The 21331-nt window shown below is 40.3% G+C and overlaps 1 protein-coding gene across 3 annotated transcripts in view; it reads right to left on the reverse strand.

The window, feature by feature from the left end:
* Nucleotides 1-767: 767 nt before the first annotated feature.
* ndufaf2 (NADH:ubiquinone oxidoreductase complex assembly factor 2) overlaps nucleotides 768-21331 on the reverse strand; it is a 93258-nt gene continuing 72694 nt past the window's right edge. For all 3 annotated transcript variants that reach the window (XM_033030082.1, XM_033030072.1, XM_033030078.1), the window contains 2 exons: nucleotides 9289-9329; nucleotides 768-1141 (listed from right to left, as the gene is read on the reverse strand). In XM_033030082.1, coding sequence (XP_032885973.1) covers nucleotides 887-1141; nucleotides 9289-9329 — 296 coding nt within the window. In that variant the 3' untranslated portion in view covers nucleotides 768-886. The remainder of the gene's footprint in view (nucleotides 1142-9288; nucleotides 9330-21331) is intronic.

A 21331-nucleotide genomic window follows, 5' to 3' on the forward strand; every position in this document is an offset into this window, starting at 1 on the left:
TTTTGGTCCATATCCCTCCAGACTTGTCCTATCCATGTATATCCCCCCACTTTTTGAGGTGGGGGATGGCCTGTATTATTATCCCCCAGTTTATGGAGGTCGAGCAGTAACAAAATTATCACCGGCTCATTAATATCACCTGCACATCTCTCATGAAAGCCCGACATCTTAAAAATACTTCAAACAAAAAACATTGAAATCATACTTCTAGAATGCAGTAAACATGATTTCAATACATCAAATTTCAAAAGGTCCCCACCCTCCCCCCACTCGGTCACTCCACTCCCTCGCTGTGTACCCCCAAGGCCAGTGATCGCTCAGCCCCCCACTTTCAACAACGCTCCGGCCCCTGCAAATGGGACACGAAAGGCATCTTGGACAGAGTTGCTGTACAACTCTATTACATCAGGAACATTCACAAATTAGTGAAACGTAATGATTAGTTTTCTATAAAACTATATCCTCTTTTAACATCCATCGTCAAGCATTTTTCGCTTTGCATTTATTCACTGGACATTGCTTTCCCTCCACTTTTGTAAGGAACTTTTGCTTTGTATTTTTTAAACTATCCTCGTAATTTCATTGCACCTTAAACTAAAACAATGATTTTCAAACCTGCTGCACAAGGGAAACTATCAATATGATATACTTCAGTGGACCTGTCTTAATTTCTGATAACTGGCAGTAAGCAACCTGAAGAAAGCCAATTAAAAGAAGGATCCAACAACAGATTAAAATATAACAAACTCAAGACATTTGAAAACCTATAGATTAAAAAATAGAGAGTATACTTCCCAAATAAAATAATCACTACATGCATTCTGATTTTTATTTACAATTCAAAAAGCGATGATAAAATGTTCTTTAATTTTAAGGCCAATAAAATCTATTTTTTCTTGCTGGAGTTTTCTGGCGGTAACCAACTTCCAGGTTGGAAAGTATTTGCAGTACTACTAGGTTCTGAAGATTGTTTATCCTTTTCAAAGTAATTTGCAGAGGCATGCCCTTTAATTTGAGTTTGAACTGGTCGAGTCACAAGGCCTTCTTCATATTCTTTCTCTTTCCTTATCTCTTCATCTTGCTGAAGTTCACAGGCCCGCAATTTAATCATTTGTCGATATTCTTCATTCTGCAAAATTTCCTTTTGAAAATACATAAAAAAAACAAATATTTTATTTAGATGATCCTGTAAGAAATTCAGTTTTACATTGAACTTATTTAACTAACAATTTAAAAATCCTAAAGGATATATCTGAAACAATATAACTGAATCAACTACTAGATCTCAAAATTTTCCAGCATAGGGTTTCCTCTCTTTGAGGCTCAAGTTTTCATTCGCTATTCGCATGCCATTTCCAATGCAATAGAACAATGCCATTACGTTACTTTCTAGATAATCTTCCAAAGAGCAAAAACTCTACCAATCTGCCCCCATTGTAAAGCACTGGCCACTGCTAATCAGGTCAGCAACAGACCCTGGAACACCGGGACCACTTTCCGTACCTTTGGACCTACATTTCATGAATGATGAAATCCACCACTGCCTCGGCATTATTTTCAGCAGACTGCGGAAAAGTGTATTCGAAGACCAAGACGTCAAACCTGGCACCAAACCCTTTGCCTTTAGAACGGCAGTGACCCCGGTCTCCCGTATGGTTCAGATGTCTGATATCGAGTTGGCGCCTCAATGCACTGGAAAAGCACCATTGATACTGTCTAGGCCTGGAAGTGCTCAATTCCAGGCCTATATTCTCAGTGTACAGATTCTGATCAACCAGTTCCAGTGGTTGGACCACATCATCCACTGGTATTAGTAATGGTGATTGCTGCAAAAACCTATCTGGTTGTCAAAGAAGCCTTTTAGATCAAGGCATTAAAAGCTGATCTTACCCGATGAAGCCCATTCAATCCCATGAAAGCATGAATGCAAACAGAGGGGTCAGTCGTCAGCAGAAAAGTGGGAATTGAAATTTAATCTGCAGAAGTGTGCATGGGAGTGTTTTGTGGAAGGATATCCAAGGCCAGGGAATACAGAACTAGTATAGAACTACTGGGAAGAGTAGAAGACGAAAGGTGGGAGTTTGCCTCCGCAGTAGCAGGTATGATGGGTAAGAATGCATTTCCTTTATTGGCCAAGGCAAGGCCCAAAATTTCATGGAAAGTGGGGAGGAAATTGTGTTATAATGTATGAAATACTAGATAGGCCACAGCTGCTTCCAGTACTGCTTGGTTGTGAGGGCTCGAGAATGTTTGTTATCATAAAACATTGACTAAAAATTGAAGCAACTATCTGCAGCCAGAAATGTTCTGTGAAAAGTACTGTGAAGATGAAAGGTAGGGAGTGTAAGGCTCAGCGACTTTAGATGAATAGAAATGTTGTCAGTTTACAAAAAAGGAAGCATGTGTAAGATATAGGAAGCAGAAATCTGACAAAGTTCATAAAGAATATAAAAGAAGTAGGAAAAAAACTTAACCAAGAAATTAAAAGGGGCAAAATGGGCCATGAAATATCCTTGGCAAGTAGGATCAAGGAGAACCCCATGGCATTTAAACATATATTAAAAGAAGATAGGTGGAGAAATGGTAGATCCACTTGGAGCCAGAGGAATGTGGAAGTTGGCAAGGTCCAATATAAGTACTTTACATCTGTATTCACTGAGGAGAAGGAAATGGATGATGGCGAGATCAGGGATACTTAAAAAAAAAAAACATACATATAATTGAAACTAGTTAAAAATGTTAAAATAGAGCAAAAAGCTTAAACATTCATCCTCCCATTTCATACATTGTTAACCCTGGCAAGCATATAAAATAAGCGATGATGGTGAGCAACATGCAAGTGTTGTTTGATATGAAAGACATTTGAAATAAATTGACACCACAGCACATCTGAGAATCTCTATACTATTAAAAGTCTCATCTTGGATGTATGTATACGTGTGTGACTTTACCTTCATCAAACGGCACTCGCTTGCGCAGACATTTTCATACATTATTAATCACATTAACCCTGTCGACAAAATAAACTGCTTCACTTCACATTACATGCTATATTTCAAAAGTTACAGTGTTTTAAAAATATCGAAAACAATCTTTTAAAATAGTAAACCGAGTGACGTCACAAAGGGGGAGTGGGCGGCCACCAGCTTCCAGTGACGTCAGGGGAAGTGCCGCATTTAAATTAACTTTCCACCTTTTCCGACCCAGCCTTCCACCCTCAACGCCCCGGCTGGAGTTTTTCACGGCCTTCAAGGAGGCATCGAGACCGCGGCGGTGAAGGTGACATCGAGACCACAGCGGTGAAGGAGACATCGAGACCTCAGCGGTGAGGCCTCGCGACGATTGGGCCACGACAGTGGTGAGGCATCGTGAAGGTGGGTCGTCGCGGCGGCGGTGAGGCCTCACGGAGATGGAGCAGCGGCGGCGGTAGGGGAAAGTAGAGGTCAAGGAGGGATTGGGGGAGTGGAGGAGAGAGGAAAGATCCTGGGGCGGTCAGGAGGGAGAGGGGGGATTGAGGGAGAGGAGGGGGTAGGGAGGGTTGCCACGTCAACACTCCCTCTCTCGCCCCCTCACTCTCTACCCTCCCTCCCCCTCTCTACCCCCTCCCTATCTACCCTCACTCCCACCCTCTCTACACCCCTCCCTCTCTACCCCCTCCCTCGCCCTCTCTCCTCTACCCTCCCCCCCAACTCTGCCTCCATCCCTCCCCCTCTCTCTACCCTCCTTCCTCTTTACCCCCCTCCCCTTCCCTGTACTCCCCTCTCTCTCCTCCCTCTCCCTCCCTACCCCTCTCTAACCCCCTGCCCCTCCTCTCCGCCCCCCCCTCTACACCCCTCCCTCTCTATCCCCTCACTCCCATCCTTTCTACCCCCTCACTCCCACCCTCTCTACCCCTCCCTCTTTATCCCCCTCTCCCTCGTCCTATCCCTCTATCCTCCCTTCCCCCCACTCTACCTCCCTCCTCACTCTACTCCCTCTCACTCTACCCCTCCCCCTCTCTCTCTACCCCCTCCTCTCTCTCTCTATCTCTCCCCTGTCCCCCTCCCTCTACCCTCCTTATCTACTCCCCTCCCTCTCCCTCTCTACACCCTCCCTCTCTGTCTCTACCCCCTCCCCCTCCCTCTCTACCCCTCTCCCCCTCTACCCCAGCTCCCACTCTACCCCCCCTCCCTCTCTACCACCCTTCCCTCTCTACCTCCCTCTCTAGGGATTGAAGAGGGCGAAGAGGAGGAGGAGGGAGTGCTGGGGGATGAGGAGAAATGTTGAGAAATGCGTACTTGGCTCATTTTATAAATTGCTGCATTTCATGGGATTTTTGGCATAAGGTGCAAAAACCTGGCAACTGTGGGCTCAGTGGGCTGTTTCTATGCATTATGTGCTTAACCGGGTATTGTCTTTAAGTACGGCAACAATCTTCTTGATCTGTATGCAAAAAAAAGAGTCTCACTGTACCTTGGTGCACTAATTATAATGGAACCATTAAAATGTTACAACTGTTAAACCACAAAATGGTACGTTCAATTGCTTTAATTGCTTGTGATTCTTGGATTTTTGGAGCTAAAAATTAGCTATATTACTGATATATAAAGCTATAGTTATTCTTATCGCACGATCCGTTTTGGGAGATCACTTGATCTGTTTTGTCATTCTTTGCAGATTCGGCATCATATGAAAACCTTTCATAGACTCTGAATATCTACCAAACTAATAATGAAGTATATTGGCCAAAGTCTATGCACGATTGTGGTCAATTGCTTATTTTCTGTCAGTGTTGAAATGATGTAGCCAAGGCAACATAGTCCAATTCTATACATTACCATTTCTGCTATTCAGTGTTCATCCTCATGTATCTTTGGTGAGCATTGTCATAACCAGGGCATTCTGGATATTTTTTACCACATGGAGAGGATAGGGCATACTCCTGACCGACATACATTACAAACCCACTGACTCACATGGCTATCTGGACTACACGTCTTCCCACCCTGCCCCCTGTAAAGACTCCATCCCCTACTCCCAATTCCTCCGCCTACGCCGCATCTGTTCCCAGGATGAGACATTTCATACCAGGGCATCGGAAATGTCCTCGTTCTTCAGGGAACGGGGATTCCCCTCCGCCACCATAGATGAGGCTCACACCAGGGTCTCATCCATCCCCCGTAACACTGCTCTCTCTCCCCATCCCCGCACACGCAACAAGGGCAGAGTCCCTCTGGTCCTCACCTTTCACCCCACCAGCCGGCAAATACAACACATAATCCTCCGCCATTTCCGCCACCTCCAACGTGACCCCACCACTCGCCACATCTTCCCATCTCCCCCCTTGTCTGCCTTCCGCAAAGACCGCTCCCTCCGCAACTCCCTCGTCAATTCTTCCCTTCCCTCCCGCACCACCTCCTCCCCGGGCACTTTCCGTTGCAACCGCAAGAAATGCAACACCTGTCCCTTCACCTCCCCCCTCGACTCCATCCAAGGTCCCAAGCAGTCGTTCCAGGTGCGACAAAGGTTCACCTGTATCTCCTCCAACCTCATCTACTGCATCCGCTGCTCTAGATGTCAGCTGATTTACATCGGTGAGACCAAGCGTAGGTTGGGCGATCGTTTCGCCGAACACCTCCGCTCAGTCCGCAATAACCTACCTGACCTCCCGGTGGCTCAGCACTTCAACTCCCCCTCCCATTCCCAATCCGACCTCTCTGTCCTGGGTCTCCTCCATTGCCAGTGAGCAACAGCGGAAATTGGAGGAACAGCACCTCATATTCCGTCTGGGGACCTTGCGTCCTTATGGCATTAACATAGAATTCTCCCAATTTGGCTAGCCCTTGCTGTCTCCTCCCCTTCCTTAACCCTCTAGCTGTCTCCTCCCACCCTCCCATCCGCCCGCCCTCGGGCTCCTCCTCCTCCTCCCCTTTTCCTTCTTTCTTTCCCCCACCCCCCATCAGTCTGAAGAAGGGTTTCGGCCCGAAACGTCGCCTATTTCCTTCGCTCCATAGATGCTGCTGCACCCGCTGAGTTTCCCCAGCAATTTTGTGTACCTAGGGCATACTATATACTGGTTACTTCCGAAACAATAATCTCACCACAAATAAGCTGATGGTAGCTGTAAGAAAATTCTGTCATATTCAGTTGGGGTTTCACAGTATCCTGACTTGTCCTGGTATTTGCTACATAACAAGGACTGCAAATGTCCAAGAAACCCCATTATGATCTTCTCATGGGCAATAAAGGATGTGTAATAAATGCCAACGAACAGGGAATGGTCATGTTCAGAGAATAAGTTTTTTTAATAAGTAATTGTTATTTGATAAGTTGACAATTAACAGATGTAATAAAAAATGAATTGGCAGATTCTGTGAAGCAATCATTGCAGGCATTTTTGCAAAGCTTTGAAGAACAACTCCATTACCAGATAAGATATTATAAATTGCTATTAGATTCCAACAATATTGTACATGACTTCAAGCAAAATATATAATTACTTCTTTCATGAACTGAATCCTAATATAATGGTGTGGCTATTTAATATTTTGTGATACAGAGGCTATTTTACTTGCTCCTTAATTTCTGGATTTGTGACCAAACTCTCTGAGATTTGTCAAATTCATTCTAATTCATTTGCCTGAGCACAACTGCATTTCCCCAACCCATTTAGACTCTATTGCCACATTTTAACGATATCAATAAATTGCTTCGGTTTTTGCACTAAAATATATATGTTTAAGAGAGAAATAGTTTGTGCACCATTTTAAGCAATTCTGTATTTTTTTCCCCAAACAGGGACGTTTAGTCAAAATATGTGAATATTTACACAATATTAAATTAAAATGTAGTGTTAATTAAATTTCACCATGTAATTAATTGATAGGTTTAAATGCAAACAATACTCATAGAAACATAGAAACATTGAAAATAGGTGCAGGAGTAGGCCATTCGGCCCTTCGAACTTGCACCGCCATTCAATATGATCATGGCTGATCATCCAACTCAGTATCCTGTACCTGCCTTCTCTCCATACCCCCTGATCTCTTTAGCCACAAGGGCCACATCTAACTCCCTCTTAAATATAGCCAATGAACTGGCCTCAACTATTTTCTGTGGCAGAGAATTCCACAGATTCACCACACTCTGTGTGAAAAAAGAATTCTCATCTCGGTCTTAAAAGACTTCCCCCTTATCCTTAAACTGTGACCCCTTGTTCTGGACTTCCCCAACATCGGGAACAATCTTCCTGCGTCTAGCCTGTCCAACCCCTTAAGAATTTTGTAAGTTTCTATAAGATCCCCCCTCAGTCTTCTAAATTCTAGCGAGTACAAGCCGAGTCTATCCAGTCTTTCTTCATATTAGATTACTAGAATGTTGCCTGGGTTTCAACAACTAAGTTACAGAGATAGGTTGAATAAGTTAGGTCTTTATTCTCTGGAGCACAGAAGGTTAAGGGGGGGACTTGATAGAGGTCTTTAAAATTATGAGAGGGATAGACAGAGTTGATGTGATCAAGCTTTTCCCTTTGAGAATAGGGAAGATTCAAACAAGAGGACATGACTTCAGAATTAAGGAACAGAAGTTTAGGGGTAACATGAGGGGGAACTTCTTTACTCGGAGAGTGGTAGCGGTGTGGAATGAGCTTCCAGTGGAAGTGGTGGCGGCAGGTTCGTTGGTATCATTTAAAAATAAATTGGATAGGCATATGGATGAGAAGGGAATGGAGGGTTATGGTATGAGTGCAGGCAGGTGGGACTAAGGGAAAAAAGTTGTTCGGCACGGACTTGTAGGGCCGAGATGGCCTGTTTCTGTGCTGTAATTGTTATATGGTTATATGGTTATATGAAAGTCCTGCCATCCCAAGAATCAGTCTGGTGAACCTTCTCTGTACTCCCTCTATGGCAAGAATGTCTTTCCTCAGATTAGGAGATCAAAACTATACGCTATACTCCAGGTGTGGTCTCACCAAGGCCCTGCATAACTGCAGTAGAACCTCCCTGCTCCTATACTCAAATCCTTTTGCTATGAATGCTAACATACCATTCGCTTTCTTCACTGCCTGCTGCACCTACTTTCAATGACTGGTGTACCATGACACCCAGGTCTCGTTGCATCTCCCCTTTTCCTAACCGGCCACCATTCAGATAATAGACTACTTTCCTGTTCTTGCCACCAAAGTGGATAACCTCACATTTATCCACATTATACTGCATCTGCCATGCATTTGCCCACTCACCCAACCTATCCAAGTCACCTTGCAGCCTCCTAGCATCCTCCTCACAGCTAACACTGCCCCCCAACTTTGTGTCATCCGCAAACTTGGAGATGTTGCATTCAATTCCCTCGTCCAAATCATTAATATATATTGTAAATAGCTGTGGTCCCAGCACTGAGCCTTGCGGTACCCCACTAGTGACTGCCTGCCATTCTGAAAAGGACCCGTTTACTCCTACTCTTTGCTTCCTGTCTGCCAGCCAGTTCTCTATCCACAACAATACTGAACCCCCAATACCGTATGCTTCAAGTTTGCATACTAATCTCTTATGTGGGACCTTGTCGAAAGCCTTCTGAGAGTCCAGATATAACACACCCACTGGTTCTTCCTTATCCACTCTACTAGTTACATCCTCTAAAAATTCATGATTTACCTTTCATAAATCCATGCTGACTTTGTCCAATGATTTCACCACTTTCCAAATGTGCTGCTATCCCATCTTTAATAACTGACTCTAGCATTTTCCCCACTACCGATGTTAGACTAACTGGTCTGTAATTCCCCGTTTTCTCTCTCCATCCCTTTTTAAAAAGTGGGGTTACATTAGCTACCCTCCAATCCTCAGGAACTACTCCAGAATCTAAAGAGTTTTGAAAAATTATCACTAATGCATCCACTATTTCTGGGGTTACTTCCTTAAGCACTCTGGGATGCAGCCTATCTGGCCCTGGGGATTTATCGGCCTTTAATCCATTCAATTTACCTAACACCACTTCCTGACTAACCTGGATTTCACTCAGTTCCTCCATCTCATTTGACCCCCGGTCCCCTGCTATTTCCGGCAGATTATTTATGTCTTCCTTAGTGAATTCTCATTGCTATTCTGAAGACTGGATTTTTCTTCATTATTCCGATGAAAATTTCTGTACATAAGAGGAACCAGCAAACTATAGTGTATCAAACTATATTTAATTTTAAATCAAGGAGGCAATTCTTGAGTTTAATCTGATGCTGATCTTGCAGTTGTACATTGTTAGGTAATTTATTTAAAACTTTGTAAATACTTTCAATAAGAAGATCTTGATACCTACCTCTGTAGTGGGTGGGTCTTTTCTGCTTCCTCGTATCCAAGCTATTAAATAGGCAAGAAAATTATTATTTACTAAAAATCAACACTATCACATTCTCTCATGTACCAAGAAAGGAAAGGCTTATTACCTGTAAGCTAACCCACCACAAGATAAAGATCTAGATTTCCTGATGGTGAATTAAATTTCTGAAATAGTCATTTGTATTTTAACTCTGGACATGTTACTGAGTTGGTGATTAAACAATGGGATAACGTTAGTTGATATATAATTGTTTAAAAACTTGCTCAAGTCAAAGAGCTCATATAATTAAACAAAAATTGAAACTACTGGAAATTTGAAACAAAAGCAGAAAATTGTGCATAAAGTCAACAGATAACGTGGAGAGAGAGAGGGAAATGTTAATTTCAGGGCAATGAGATTTCAGGAAAAACTGTGATAGTGCAATGCTTTATACTGCATGGACCTTTGGAAGAACGCTGTCATCTGTTCTGCACAACAGCAGCATGACACCCTGACTCTTGCACTCAATGCCTTGGCCTATGAGGGCTAGCATTCCATATGCTGTCTTCACAACCTTTTCTACCTGTGTTATCACTTTCAAAATAATTATACACTTGTACCCCTAGGCTTCTCTGTTCCACGGCACTCCCCAGGGCTCCAATTGCAACTTCCCCTAAATAGGACTTCAACTTGTGGACCAATCTTTTTTTTTTCCCCTGACTAATAAAATTATGGTCACTGGTCCCACTGACACGTCAACTACATGCCCAGCCTCGTTTCTTAAGAGGTCAAATGTAGCCCCTTCTCTAGTAGGGCTCTTTACATATTGCTTCAGAAAGTTTTCTAGGCAAGTCTGAACAAATTCTGGCACAATTAATTCCTGAGCACTGAGGCTGTCCCTTTCAATATTAGGAGAGTTAAAATCACTTGCTGTTACATTCAATTATTCCTATACCTACCTGTCGTTTGCCTATGTCCATAATTTTCACATTACAAAATAAACTATGAGGTCAGGAATACATCCCTTAGTTTGCGAGAGGTCCATGATAATAGTTCCCTGCACTTTGAATGGTGCACTTCACATCCATTTGACCAGGCAAGAGATTTTATTCAACATTTAACACATAATATTATGGAAATAGAGTCTTGAATCTACAATTTTCAAAGGCAAAAACATGACCAATGAGCCATGCTGATATTTAAAATATCCCCAGGGATAATGGAACAAATGCCATATGCTCAAATGAAAGCACACCACATCCTATTAAAAAAATATAAACTTTGAATTTATGGGCCAGTTCAGTTGTCATCAGTAGCTAAAATATCGTTTATAAGAGACTTTTGCTGCTTATTCAGAATAAAGCCAGCCATAAGATTGCTTTACACTTAGGTATCCAGTTGTAACTAAATAATTTGCCAAATTAAACAATAGAATTAACAATGTGTGATTTTAGAGGCATTTGATGAACATGAACAATAGAGGTAGGGGTAGGCTACTTGGCCCTTTCTGACTGTATTGCGATTCACTGTACTGCAGGGGAACGGCTCTTACCTGGGCCACAGAATACATCTGCACTATGGAAAACTAAAAGGACTGACTGACTTAACTGATGTACAAAAGCAGAGTTGACAAAATCATCAGAAGTATTTCTTCAGCAGTTACAATAAAAATACTGGAAATGAAAATGTTAAAAAACTTAAAACACCCCAATGTCCACCCCTTGCTCCATTAAAATTGCTGTAGTTTAAAAGTTGTAATATTTTTTACAATGATTCACTTGAAAGGAGCCATAACATTAACATTAAATTGTAGCGATATCGTGTACTGTTTTAGCAGGGTTTCGGGATGTCACGCACATGCACATACGCACGCATACAAATAAACAGAATTTTAGTAATATATAGGTGAGCCAAATGCAGGTAAATTCGACTAGCTTAGATGGGGCATTTTGGTCGGAACGGATGAGTCGGTCCGAAGGGTCTATTGTCATGCTATCTGACTATGACTATAGCCAGCTGAATTGTCCCGTCACAGGAATTAAAACCACAACTTCATACTCGGGTAAATCCAGATCTAGTGCTGAAATTGCAACCACCTAATGCATATCTATTTCCCATACTTCAGAAAATACTTGCATAAAAATTGCAAACTGGTATTAAACTGACAAGATAGTAATTATTGAAGGTTCATCTAATCTGCAGCATTGCTCCCACCCCCCCACCCCCCCCCCCACTAACCAAATCCAACTCTTCTGCTTGTTCTTAGCTTCTTTTAAAAAAAACTACACAAAATATATGCGGTGATAATTTGCTTTCATTCTTAATTTTGCAATTTATCATTAAAATTTTACTAGCCAAAAATAATACTTCCCTTCTAGACCTCCCTTAAGTGTCAAGCGGTCACCTATTGCTCTCTCATGAGAGAGCCAATTCTACAAAACGCCTACATTTCCAACCTTTTAGCATATCCAAAAAATCACTATGCGTCTACAACTTTTCTGCCCTTCCTACAATAATGTAATGGTTCCCAAAGCAGAGTATGATTATTTGACTAGAGCCCTTATAAGAATTTTCACATTCAATTTCCGCCTGTAATTTGATATCAAATGTAAAGAACAGTTATTTCTTTATTGCTATTCTTTTACATTTGCACCATCAGTGTATCTATTCACCAGGTTCCTTTCAAGAAAGGAATATAAATGAATTAGGTTGCATAATAGAACATTTTGCAACGAATGGACATTTAAGATAAAAGTATTTTTACTATTATGGAAATATAGAAAGCAAAATAATGGATTTCACCTTGTCCTCTTTTGGCTTTCACTTCTAAGTACAACTTTTCAGTGACTCCAGATTTTGTCCTCTTAAGCATTCAAGGCCTTTAACTGTCCACAAAACATTGTGCAAATGTGGATTGAAGGCAATGTAATGAGAAGCGGAATGAAGGAAGCACAATGGGGCATGGTATCGTCATGGAAGCCAGGACTTTGCATCAAAGTGAGAAAGTCAGTTGTGCTGACACAACTGACCCTGAGCCTACAACACACAGATAAGGAAGTTCTGCTACCAATAGTGGGCAGTGGGCAGGTGCTATAGACCTGCATGGGAAGGTAGACGCTCCCGCCCCCATGAGTCTCGGGCAGATGGGGCTCGTCAGCCTGGGAAGGCGGTCCATCTAGGAGAGGGAAAACTCTGATTTAAAACCTCCACTGCCTTGTGGCCATATCCAGTCATAGAAAAGACTCCTGGAGTAAACCTCAAGAGAATCCGGAGTCGGAGCCCCTAAGGTAGTTCGTCGTTGTCTACAACCTCGCTCTGGTAGCTCCTGCGACGGCGCTGGTGCCAAACTATAACGGCCCTGCTGTTCCTTTGGATCGATCAACGACATGGAGAGGGGGGACGTGCTGCATGAGCAACAGCCTGTCCTCCATATGACATCACCCAGGCTTGCATCCGACCACACATCACCTGCAAACTAGGATGCATCACCCATGGTCAGTCATGACCGAGGGGGAGCCTACTAACTACCAATAGACATCCTGATAATTACAGAACTGGTGTTTAAAGTATTAAAATGATTATGGAACAGTGCCAGCAGGAATTTGAAAAAAATTAAAGAAACAAGGGCGTATGGAAAAGGGGTTGATTTATAGCCATGCAATTCGCTTTAAAATGTCCCAACGTCTATACTCAATACCCTGACAGATGAAGGTCAATGTTCCATGAAGCCAATTCTCTATCCAGTCAGCCTGCTCTCCATGGATCCCATGTGATCTAATATTACAGAGCAGCCCACAATGCGGAATTTATCAAAGGCCTTGCTGAACTCCATATGGACAAGGTCTATGTCTTTGCCCTTGTAGACATTTTGGTTACTTGTTCAAAAAACTCAGATTCATAAGATGATCTCCCATGTATGAAACCATGCTGACTATCCCTAATCAGACTTTGTCTATCCAAATGCATATAAATCTTATCCCTCAGAATCCTATCCAGTAACTTGCCTACCACAGATATTAGGCTCACTGGTCTATGATTCCCAGGCTTTTCCTTGCAACCCTCCTTGAATAGATGCACAATAATAGCCACCTTCCATGAACCAGGGTCCTCAGGGACGTGGCTCTAGAAATAGAGGATGCATTGGTGATCGTTTTCCAATATTCAATAGATTCAGGATCAGTTCCTGTGGATTGGAGGATAGCTAATGTTATCCCATTTTTCAAGAAAGGAGCGAGAGAGAGAAAATGGGGAATTACAGAACAGTTAGCCTGACCGGTGGTGGGAAAGATGCTGGAGTCAATTATTAAAGAGGTAATAATGGGGCATTTGGATAGCAGTAAAAGGATTAGTCCAAGTCAACATGGATTTATGAAAGGGAAATCATGCTTCACTAATCTTCTGGAATTTTTTGAGGATGTGACAAGTAAACTGGATGAAGGGTTGCCAGTGGATGTAGTGTACCTAGACTTTCAGAAAGCCTTTGATAAGGTCCCACACAGGAGACTGGTGACTAAAATTAGAGCACATTGAATTGGGGGTATTGGATAGAAAATTGGTTGGCAGACCGGAAGCCAAGAGTAGGAGTGAATGGGTCCTTTTCAGAATGGCAGGCAGTGGTGAGTGGAGTGCCGCAAGGCTCGATGTTGGGGCCGCAACTGTTTACCATATATTAATGATTTGGAAGAGGGAATTAGGAGCAACACTAGTAAGTTTGCGGATGACACAAAGCTGGGTGGCAGTGTGAACTGTGAAGAGGATGTTAGGAGGTTGCAGGGTGACCTGGACATGTTGAATGAGTGGGCAGATGCATGGCTGATGCAGTATCTATATTACTAAAAGTCTGATCTTGACCAAATCCTGTTGTTCTGTATATTGATTTTAGAAAAAACACTGCCACTTACGGGTGTGATTTTTGGCCATCTTACTCAGTCCCACTACGCTGTGCAGGACAAGAGGATTTTTCCCATCGATGAAAAATAAAAGTTATTAGTGTTTAAAAAATGTTGAGATTCTCTCTCCTGAAGGCCATGCCCCTTCTGGAGGGACTATAAAACCCGGAAGTGTTGGGTGCCTCAGTCAGTCTCTACAAGATGGAGGAGTGAGAGGATCACGTCTCTCAGTCTGAGCTGTGAATAACACTGATCACATGTCTACTAAACTGTGATTGTGGTTTTACTGAGCTTGAGTACCCTTAATGTGGTTTGAAAATGAAAATGTGGTTAGTTTGAAGTGAAGCACAGCAAATGGCTGTTGGTGGTGGTTGATTTGAAGTGAAGCACAGCAAATGACTGTTGGTGGTGGTTGGTTTGAAGTGAAGCACTGCAAATGGCTGTTGGTGGTGGTTGGTTTGAAGTGAAGCACTGCAAATGCACTTGAATTCGGTGGCCTTGCACCCTGCTTGAAGTGGTAGGAAACTGCACTTGAATTTGGTGGCCTTGCACCCTGCTTGAAGTGGTAGGAAACTGCACCTGAATTTGGTGGCCTTGCACCCTGCTTGAAGTGGTAAGAAACTGTACTTGAATTTGGTGGCCTTGCACCCTGCTTGAAATGGTAGGAAACTGCATTTGGATTTGGTGGCCTTGAACCCTGCTTGAAATGGAATTTCAAGGAATAGCCTTGAGTCAACTGCCAGCCCACCAACCGTGAGTGAGCTGCCAGCACATCAGGCTTGAGTGACTGAGCAGCCACCCCAAGAATCCATTTGGCCCACAATGTCCATACTAGCCCTCTGGAAACCAGTCCCTTCAGTCCACAATATCTATACTAGCACCCCAGAAAGCCCCCCGCCCCACTGGCCACCAATATTGGATTTGGTGGAGAGGTGGAATATTGCATTGGGGGACCAGCCCTCCCGTGTGAACATGGGACCCAACGGGTCCCACTTAGTCTAGTAATATAGATAAATGTGAGGTTATCCACTTTGGCGGCAAAAACAAGGGGGCAGATTATTATCTCAATGGGGTTAGGTTAGGTAAGGGGGCGGTGCAGCGAGACCTGGGCGTCCTTGTACATCAGTCACTGAAAGTTGGCGTGCAGGTACAGCAGGCAGTGAAGAAAGCTACTAGAATGTTGGCCTTCATAAGAAGAGTATTTCAGTATAAGAGTAAAGAGGTTCTTCTGCAGTTGTATAGGGCTCTGGTGAGACCACATCTGGAGTATTGTGTACAGTTTTGGTCTCCTAATTTGAGGAAGGACATCCTTGTGATTGAGGCAGTGCAGCGTAGGTTCACGAGATTGATCCCTGGGATGGCGGGACTGTCATAAGAGGAAAGATTGAAAAGACTAGGCTTGTATTCACTGGAGTTTAGAAGGATGAGGGGGATCTTATAGAAACATATAAAATTATAAAAGGACTGGACAAGCTAGATGCAGGAAAAAATGTTCCCAATGTTGGGCAAGTCCAAAACCAGGGGCCACAGTCTTAGAATAAAGGGAAAACGATTTAAGACAGAGGTGAGAAAAAACGTTTTCACCCAGAGAGTTGTGAATTTGTGGAATTCCCTGCCACAGAGGACAGTGGAGCCAAGTCACTGAATGGATTTAAGGGAGAGTTAGATAGAGTTCTAGGGGCTAGTGGAATCAAGGGATATGGGGAGAAGGCAGACACGGGTTATGGATTGGGGACGATCAGCGATGATCAGAATGAATGGCGGTGCTGGCTCGAATGGCCTCCTCCTGCACCTATTTTCTATGTTTTCTATGTAACCATCCTAACGTCTTCAGCTTCTCGTTCTCCATGGTAAAAACATACTCGTTGAGGACCTTGCCCATCTCCCGTGGCTCCAAACGGAGATGACAGTTTTAGCTTCTGGGGGGCCTCTTTTCACTCTCTAGTTACCTTTGTTCCCTTAATGTATTTATAAAATCTCTTTGGATTATAGTACACTCCCAATAAGGTGATCATTCCCTTTTTATTTCTTTTTTTTTTTTTTTTTTTTTTTTTTTTTTTTTTTTTTTTTTTTTTTTTTTTTTTTTTTTTTAATTTATTTATTAGAAGTAGACATATTATACAAAGTAATTACATATTATAGTAGAAAAAAAAACTTTTCATATACATCAGTCATACATTATTAAAATTTTCCATTATCAATTACTTCTGCTTCTAGTATTTTTATTTTTTATAGAAAGCGAGAAAAAGAGAGGGTAGAAAGTTACAAATAAAAGAGGAAGAAAAAAAAAAAAAACAAAAAAAAACACAACAGAAAAACAAGGAAGGTGGAATGGGTTACCTGTGATACATCAATGGAGATAGGTTCGTAGGTTATAAAGTATAGAGTATAGTTTTTCATCTGTTCCTGAGTTCAAGTTTCAGCTGGGTCCTCGAGCTGTGCCAGTCTATCCCTTCAGATAGTTAATGAATGGAGCCCAAATTTTATGGAAAAGATCTTGTTTGTCCATTAAGACAAGTCTAATTCTTTCTAAGTATAGGGTCTCCGACATTTCCGTAATCCACATTTTGATTGTGGGGTTGTAGGGCCTTTCCAAAATTTTAATATTAATTTTTTTCCGGTTATTATACTGTAATTGAGGAAGTTTCTTTGGTTTGTTGTGAGTGTTAAGCTTTGTTCTGATATTCCAAGTATTATTAATTTTGTGTCTGGGTCCAATTTTGTATTAATAACTTTTGAAGTTATTTCAAAAATATCTGTCCAGAAATGTTTAAGTTTTATACAGTTTGCAAAAGTATGTGTTAAATTAGCCTCTAAATGTAGACATTTATCACAAATAGGAGAGATTTGTGGGAAAATTCTATTTAGTTTTATTTTAGAGAAGTGTAGTCTATGTAAGACCTTGAATTGTATTAAAATATGTCTGGCATTTAATGAACATTGATGTATTTGTTGTAAACTTTCGTCCCACATATCTTTCGTGATAGGATGACCTATTTCAATTTCCCATTTGTATCTATGTAGTTCGGTCGGTGGTACCTCGTTATTTAGTAGGGTGTTATAAATATAAGCTATTAGTTTTTCAGTATTAGGATGCTTGTTCAGACACTCATCAAGAATTTCTGATTCCCTATTCTTGTAAACTTGTGTATTAGATTTAACATAATCTCTAATTTGTAGATATCTGAAAAAATTATTTGAGTGCAGTCCATAATTCAGTTGTAACTCTTGAAATGAAAGAAAAGTACCTTTCCCATAAAGATGTCCTATATTTTTGATTCCATGATTTTTCCATTGTGTGAAACCTTTGTCCATAAAGGATGATTTGAACAAAGGATTATTTACAATGGGAAGGCAGAGTGGTATATTATTCAATTTTAAATCTTTTTTTATTTGTTTCCAAATTCGTATTCCACTATGTATTATGGGGTTTTCTTTATAGGTTTTTTTGTGCTGTTTTGTGGGGGCAAATATGATCGGTCCAATTTCAAAAGGTAGACAGTCTTCCTTTTCCATCATTAGCCAATCTGGTTGTTGGTCCATTTCTTCCAGCCAAAAATTCATGTTTTTAATATGGACTGCCCAAAAATAAAATAAGAAATTTGGCAAAGCCAGACCTCCATTTATCTTTGATTTACATAAGTGTTTTTTACTTATTCTATGATTCTTATAATCCCAGACAAAACTTGTAACAATGGAGTCGACTTTTTTGAAAAAAGTTTTTGGGATATATATCGGAATTAATTGAAGTAGGTACAGTAGTTGCGGTAAAAAAATCATTTTTATAGCATTAATTCTCCCAAGCATTGAAATGGGGAGTGTTTTCCAGTATTGAATATTCTTATGTAGTTTATTCAGTAAGGGTGGGAAATTTAGTTTAAATAAAGAGGTATATGTCTTAGTTACCCAGATTCCTAAGTATTTAAATTTATCTTTAACTATTTTAAAAGGGGATTGTTGTATTGTATGTAAATTAAATTTTGTTATTGGCATGATTTCGCTTTTATTCCAATTGATTCTATATCCCGAAAACTGACCAAATTGAGTTATTAGATTTAATAGGTTTGGAATACTAGTTTCTAATTTTGTAATATATATTAGTATATCATCTGCATACAAGGAGATTTTATTCCTTGTGTCTCTAGTATTGTATCCAAATATTCCTGGATGGTTTCTAACGCTTTCTGCTAGGGGTTCAATTGCAAGAGCAAATAATAGTGGGGATAGTGAACATCCTTGTCTACAGCCTCTAGAGAGATTAAATTTAGTTGATAACATTTTGTTTGTTAATATTCTAGCTGTTGGGTTAGAATATAACAATTTAACCCATGTACAGTACTTCTCTCCTAGTTGAAATTTTTCCATCACCGAAAATAAATATGGCCATTCTACCTGGTCAAATGCTTTTTCAGCATCTAACGAGATAATTGCTAGCTCTGCGTTGGGGATTCTATTGGAGTATATAATATTAAATAATCTTCTCAGATTAAAAAATGAATACCGTTTGGGGATAAACCCTGTTTGGTCAGGATGTATTAATTTACTGATCACTAAGCTCAATCTATTAGATAGAATCTTAGTTAATATTTTCTGATCAGTATTTAAGAGGGCTATAGCTCTGTATGAACCTGGGTCTTCAAGATCCTTGTCCGTTTTTGGTATAAGTATGATTGTTGATTCATTTAGAGTTTCTGGGAGTTTCTGTTGAGTATAAGCATATTTGTACATTGTCTGTAGGCGTGGGGAAAGCAAGTCATAAAAATTTTTATAAAATTCCGAATTTAGTCCATCGGGTCCTGCCGACTTTCCATTTTTTAAGGACTTTATTGATTCTTCAATGTCTTTTATCGTAATTTCAGCCCCTAGCAATTCTCTCTCTTTCTGATCTAGACCCGTAAACTTACAATTCTGTAAAAATGTTTCCATTCCCGTTGATTGTTCTGTTATTTTAAATGAATACAAAACTAATATCTCAATTTGAGACTATTAATTATACCATTAATGGAATATAATCAATATTTCTTTCCCCCCCACAAATTGTATGCATCGAATTGGAAACTTTCCTTTTAAGGAAAGCACGGAGCTAGTATTTTTATAAACCAAAAGCTACGGAAGTCCATAGATGCTTAGCCACATTAGGGTGGCTATCACTAACTGCACTAATTGTAGTTGTAGTTGCTTTTCTTTCTTACTTTCCACACTTTACTAACCCTATTAGCTATCACCTTTTTTATCTTATATCACATTATATTTTGTATATGGAATGGAATTGCATATTTTATTTAAGGAGATACGTTCGGATGGAAAACAGACGTGACCTAAAATTCATCTACCTGAAGTTCAAGTATAAGGTAGGGCTGAGTGTGCTGAATCATCTGCTCTACCACTTAATCACAAGATGCAAGACATGAATATAAAAATTGGGGGTGAGGGAATTAAATTCTGTAGTTGGAATGTTAAGGGAATTAATGAACCTATCAAGAGAGGCAAAGTGTTAGCACATTTAAAATCATTGAAAACAGATATAATATTTCTCCAGGAGACACATCTTAAAAAGGAAGCACAACATAGACTGAAAGCAAAATGGATTGCTAAAGCGTACCATTCTTCATTCTCACATAAATCAAGAGGTGTGGCAATATTAATTCGTAAAGGTATACCCTTTAAACATATATCAACGATAGAAGACATTGAAGGCAGATATATTATAATAATAGGGGAGTTATACTTAAAAAAGGTGACTCTCCTCAATGTGTATGGACCAAATTTTGATAGCCCTCTGTTTTTTAAGAGAATTCTTAACAATATCCCGGAAGGTACACAACAAAACTTAATAATTGGTGGAGATTTAAATTGTACATTGGATGCTTGTTTGGACAGATCATCAACTCAAAGAAAACTAAAATCTCGATCAAGTGAATTTTTAAATTCATACATTAATACCACTAATATTAAGGACGTCTGGAGAATTGAAAATCCATCGGGCCGAGAATATTCATTTTACTCACCAGTACATAAAACTTACTCAAGGATAGACTATTTTTTGGTAGATTCAAAACTTATCCCATTCACCTATAACTCACAATATCACAACATCATAATCTCAGACCATGCCCCATTAACATTTATGATCAAAGTAAACGGAATGGCAGAGACACAGTCACAATGGAGATTTAATCCCCAAATCTTAAAAGATAAGTCATGTAATGAATATCTAGTAAAACAGATTAAAATGTTTTTTGAGGCTAACGATAGCCCTGAAATCTCTGCCTCGCTTCTTTGGGAAACATTTAAAGCATTTGTACGAGGAGCATTAATTTCTTCCCAATCATTTTTTAATAAAGAGAATAGGGCCAAACAAAAGAAACTGGAAATGGAAATAAAGCAATTAGACACAGAAAATGCAGCAGCACCATCCACGATAAAACACAATAAAATTGCAGTATTGAAATATAAATTAAACAAGATTTATTCAGACCAAGTTATAAAACTTTATCAACATACAAAACAATTAAATTTTGAATTTGGTGACAAACCACAAAAACTATTAGCGCGTCAACTTCGCAAATTGGACGGGGAAAAAACAATATACAAAATTAGAACAGATAAGGGAGAAACATTAACATTGCCTAAAGATATTAATGATAGATTTCTACAATACTATCAAAAATTGTATTCATCTAAAATAACAGAACAATCCCTTTTTATTTCTCAGCTCCTCTTTTACCTCCACCTCTATCTCCTGTAGCACCTATACCCTGGAATATTAAGCTGCCAGTCCTGTCTCTCTCTTAGACAGGTTTCTGTAACACCCCTAGTGCATCCGCTTTACTTGTCAGGTCTCCCCCACTAAATCTATTGGTAAAGGCCTTTAAAAAGAATAAATCTGACAATATATCTGATTTGTTATCATTTTCCATACTTTGGTAGTTTTCTTATTCATTAATTTTTAGTTATTGGGATGCATGGCACAATTTTTTCTGTTTATTCAAAAGTGCTATATCTTTGTTCCACTTCTAGCCAAACTAAGAAGAAAACGATTACCTAATTATTATGGTTCTGCCATTGAATGAAGAAAAATAAAGATGAATTTATTTCCCCTTTAAAAGGAATCGTATGTCTTTATGGTTTTCCAGCCAGGAACAAGGCATCAG

This window comes from Amblyraja radiata, chromosome 1 (assembly GCF_010909765.2).
Source record: "Amblyraja radiata isolate CabotCenter1 chromosome 1, sAmbRad1.1.pri, whole genome shotgun sequence".
NCBI classification, from domain to species: domain Eukaryota; kingdom Metazoa; phylum Chordata; class Chondrichthyes; order Rajiformes; family Rajidae; genus Amblyraja; species Amblyraja radiata.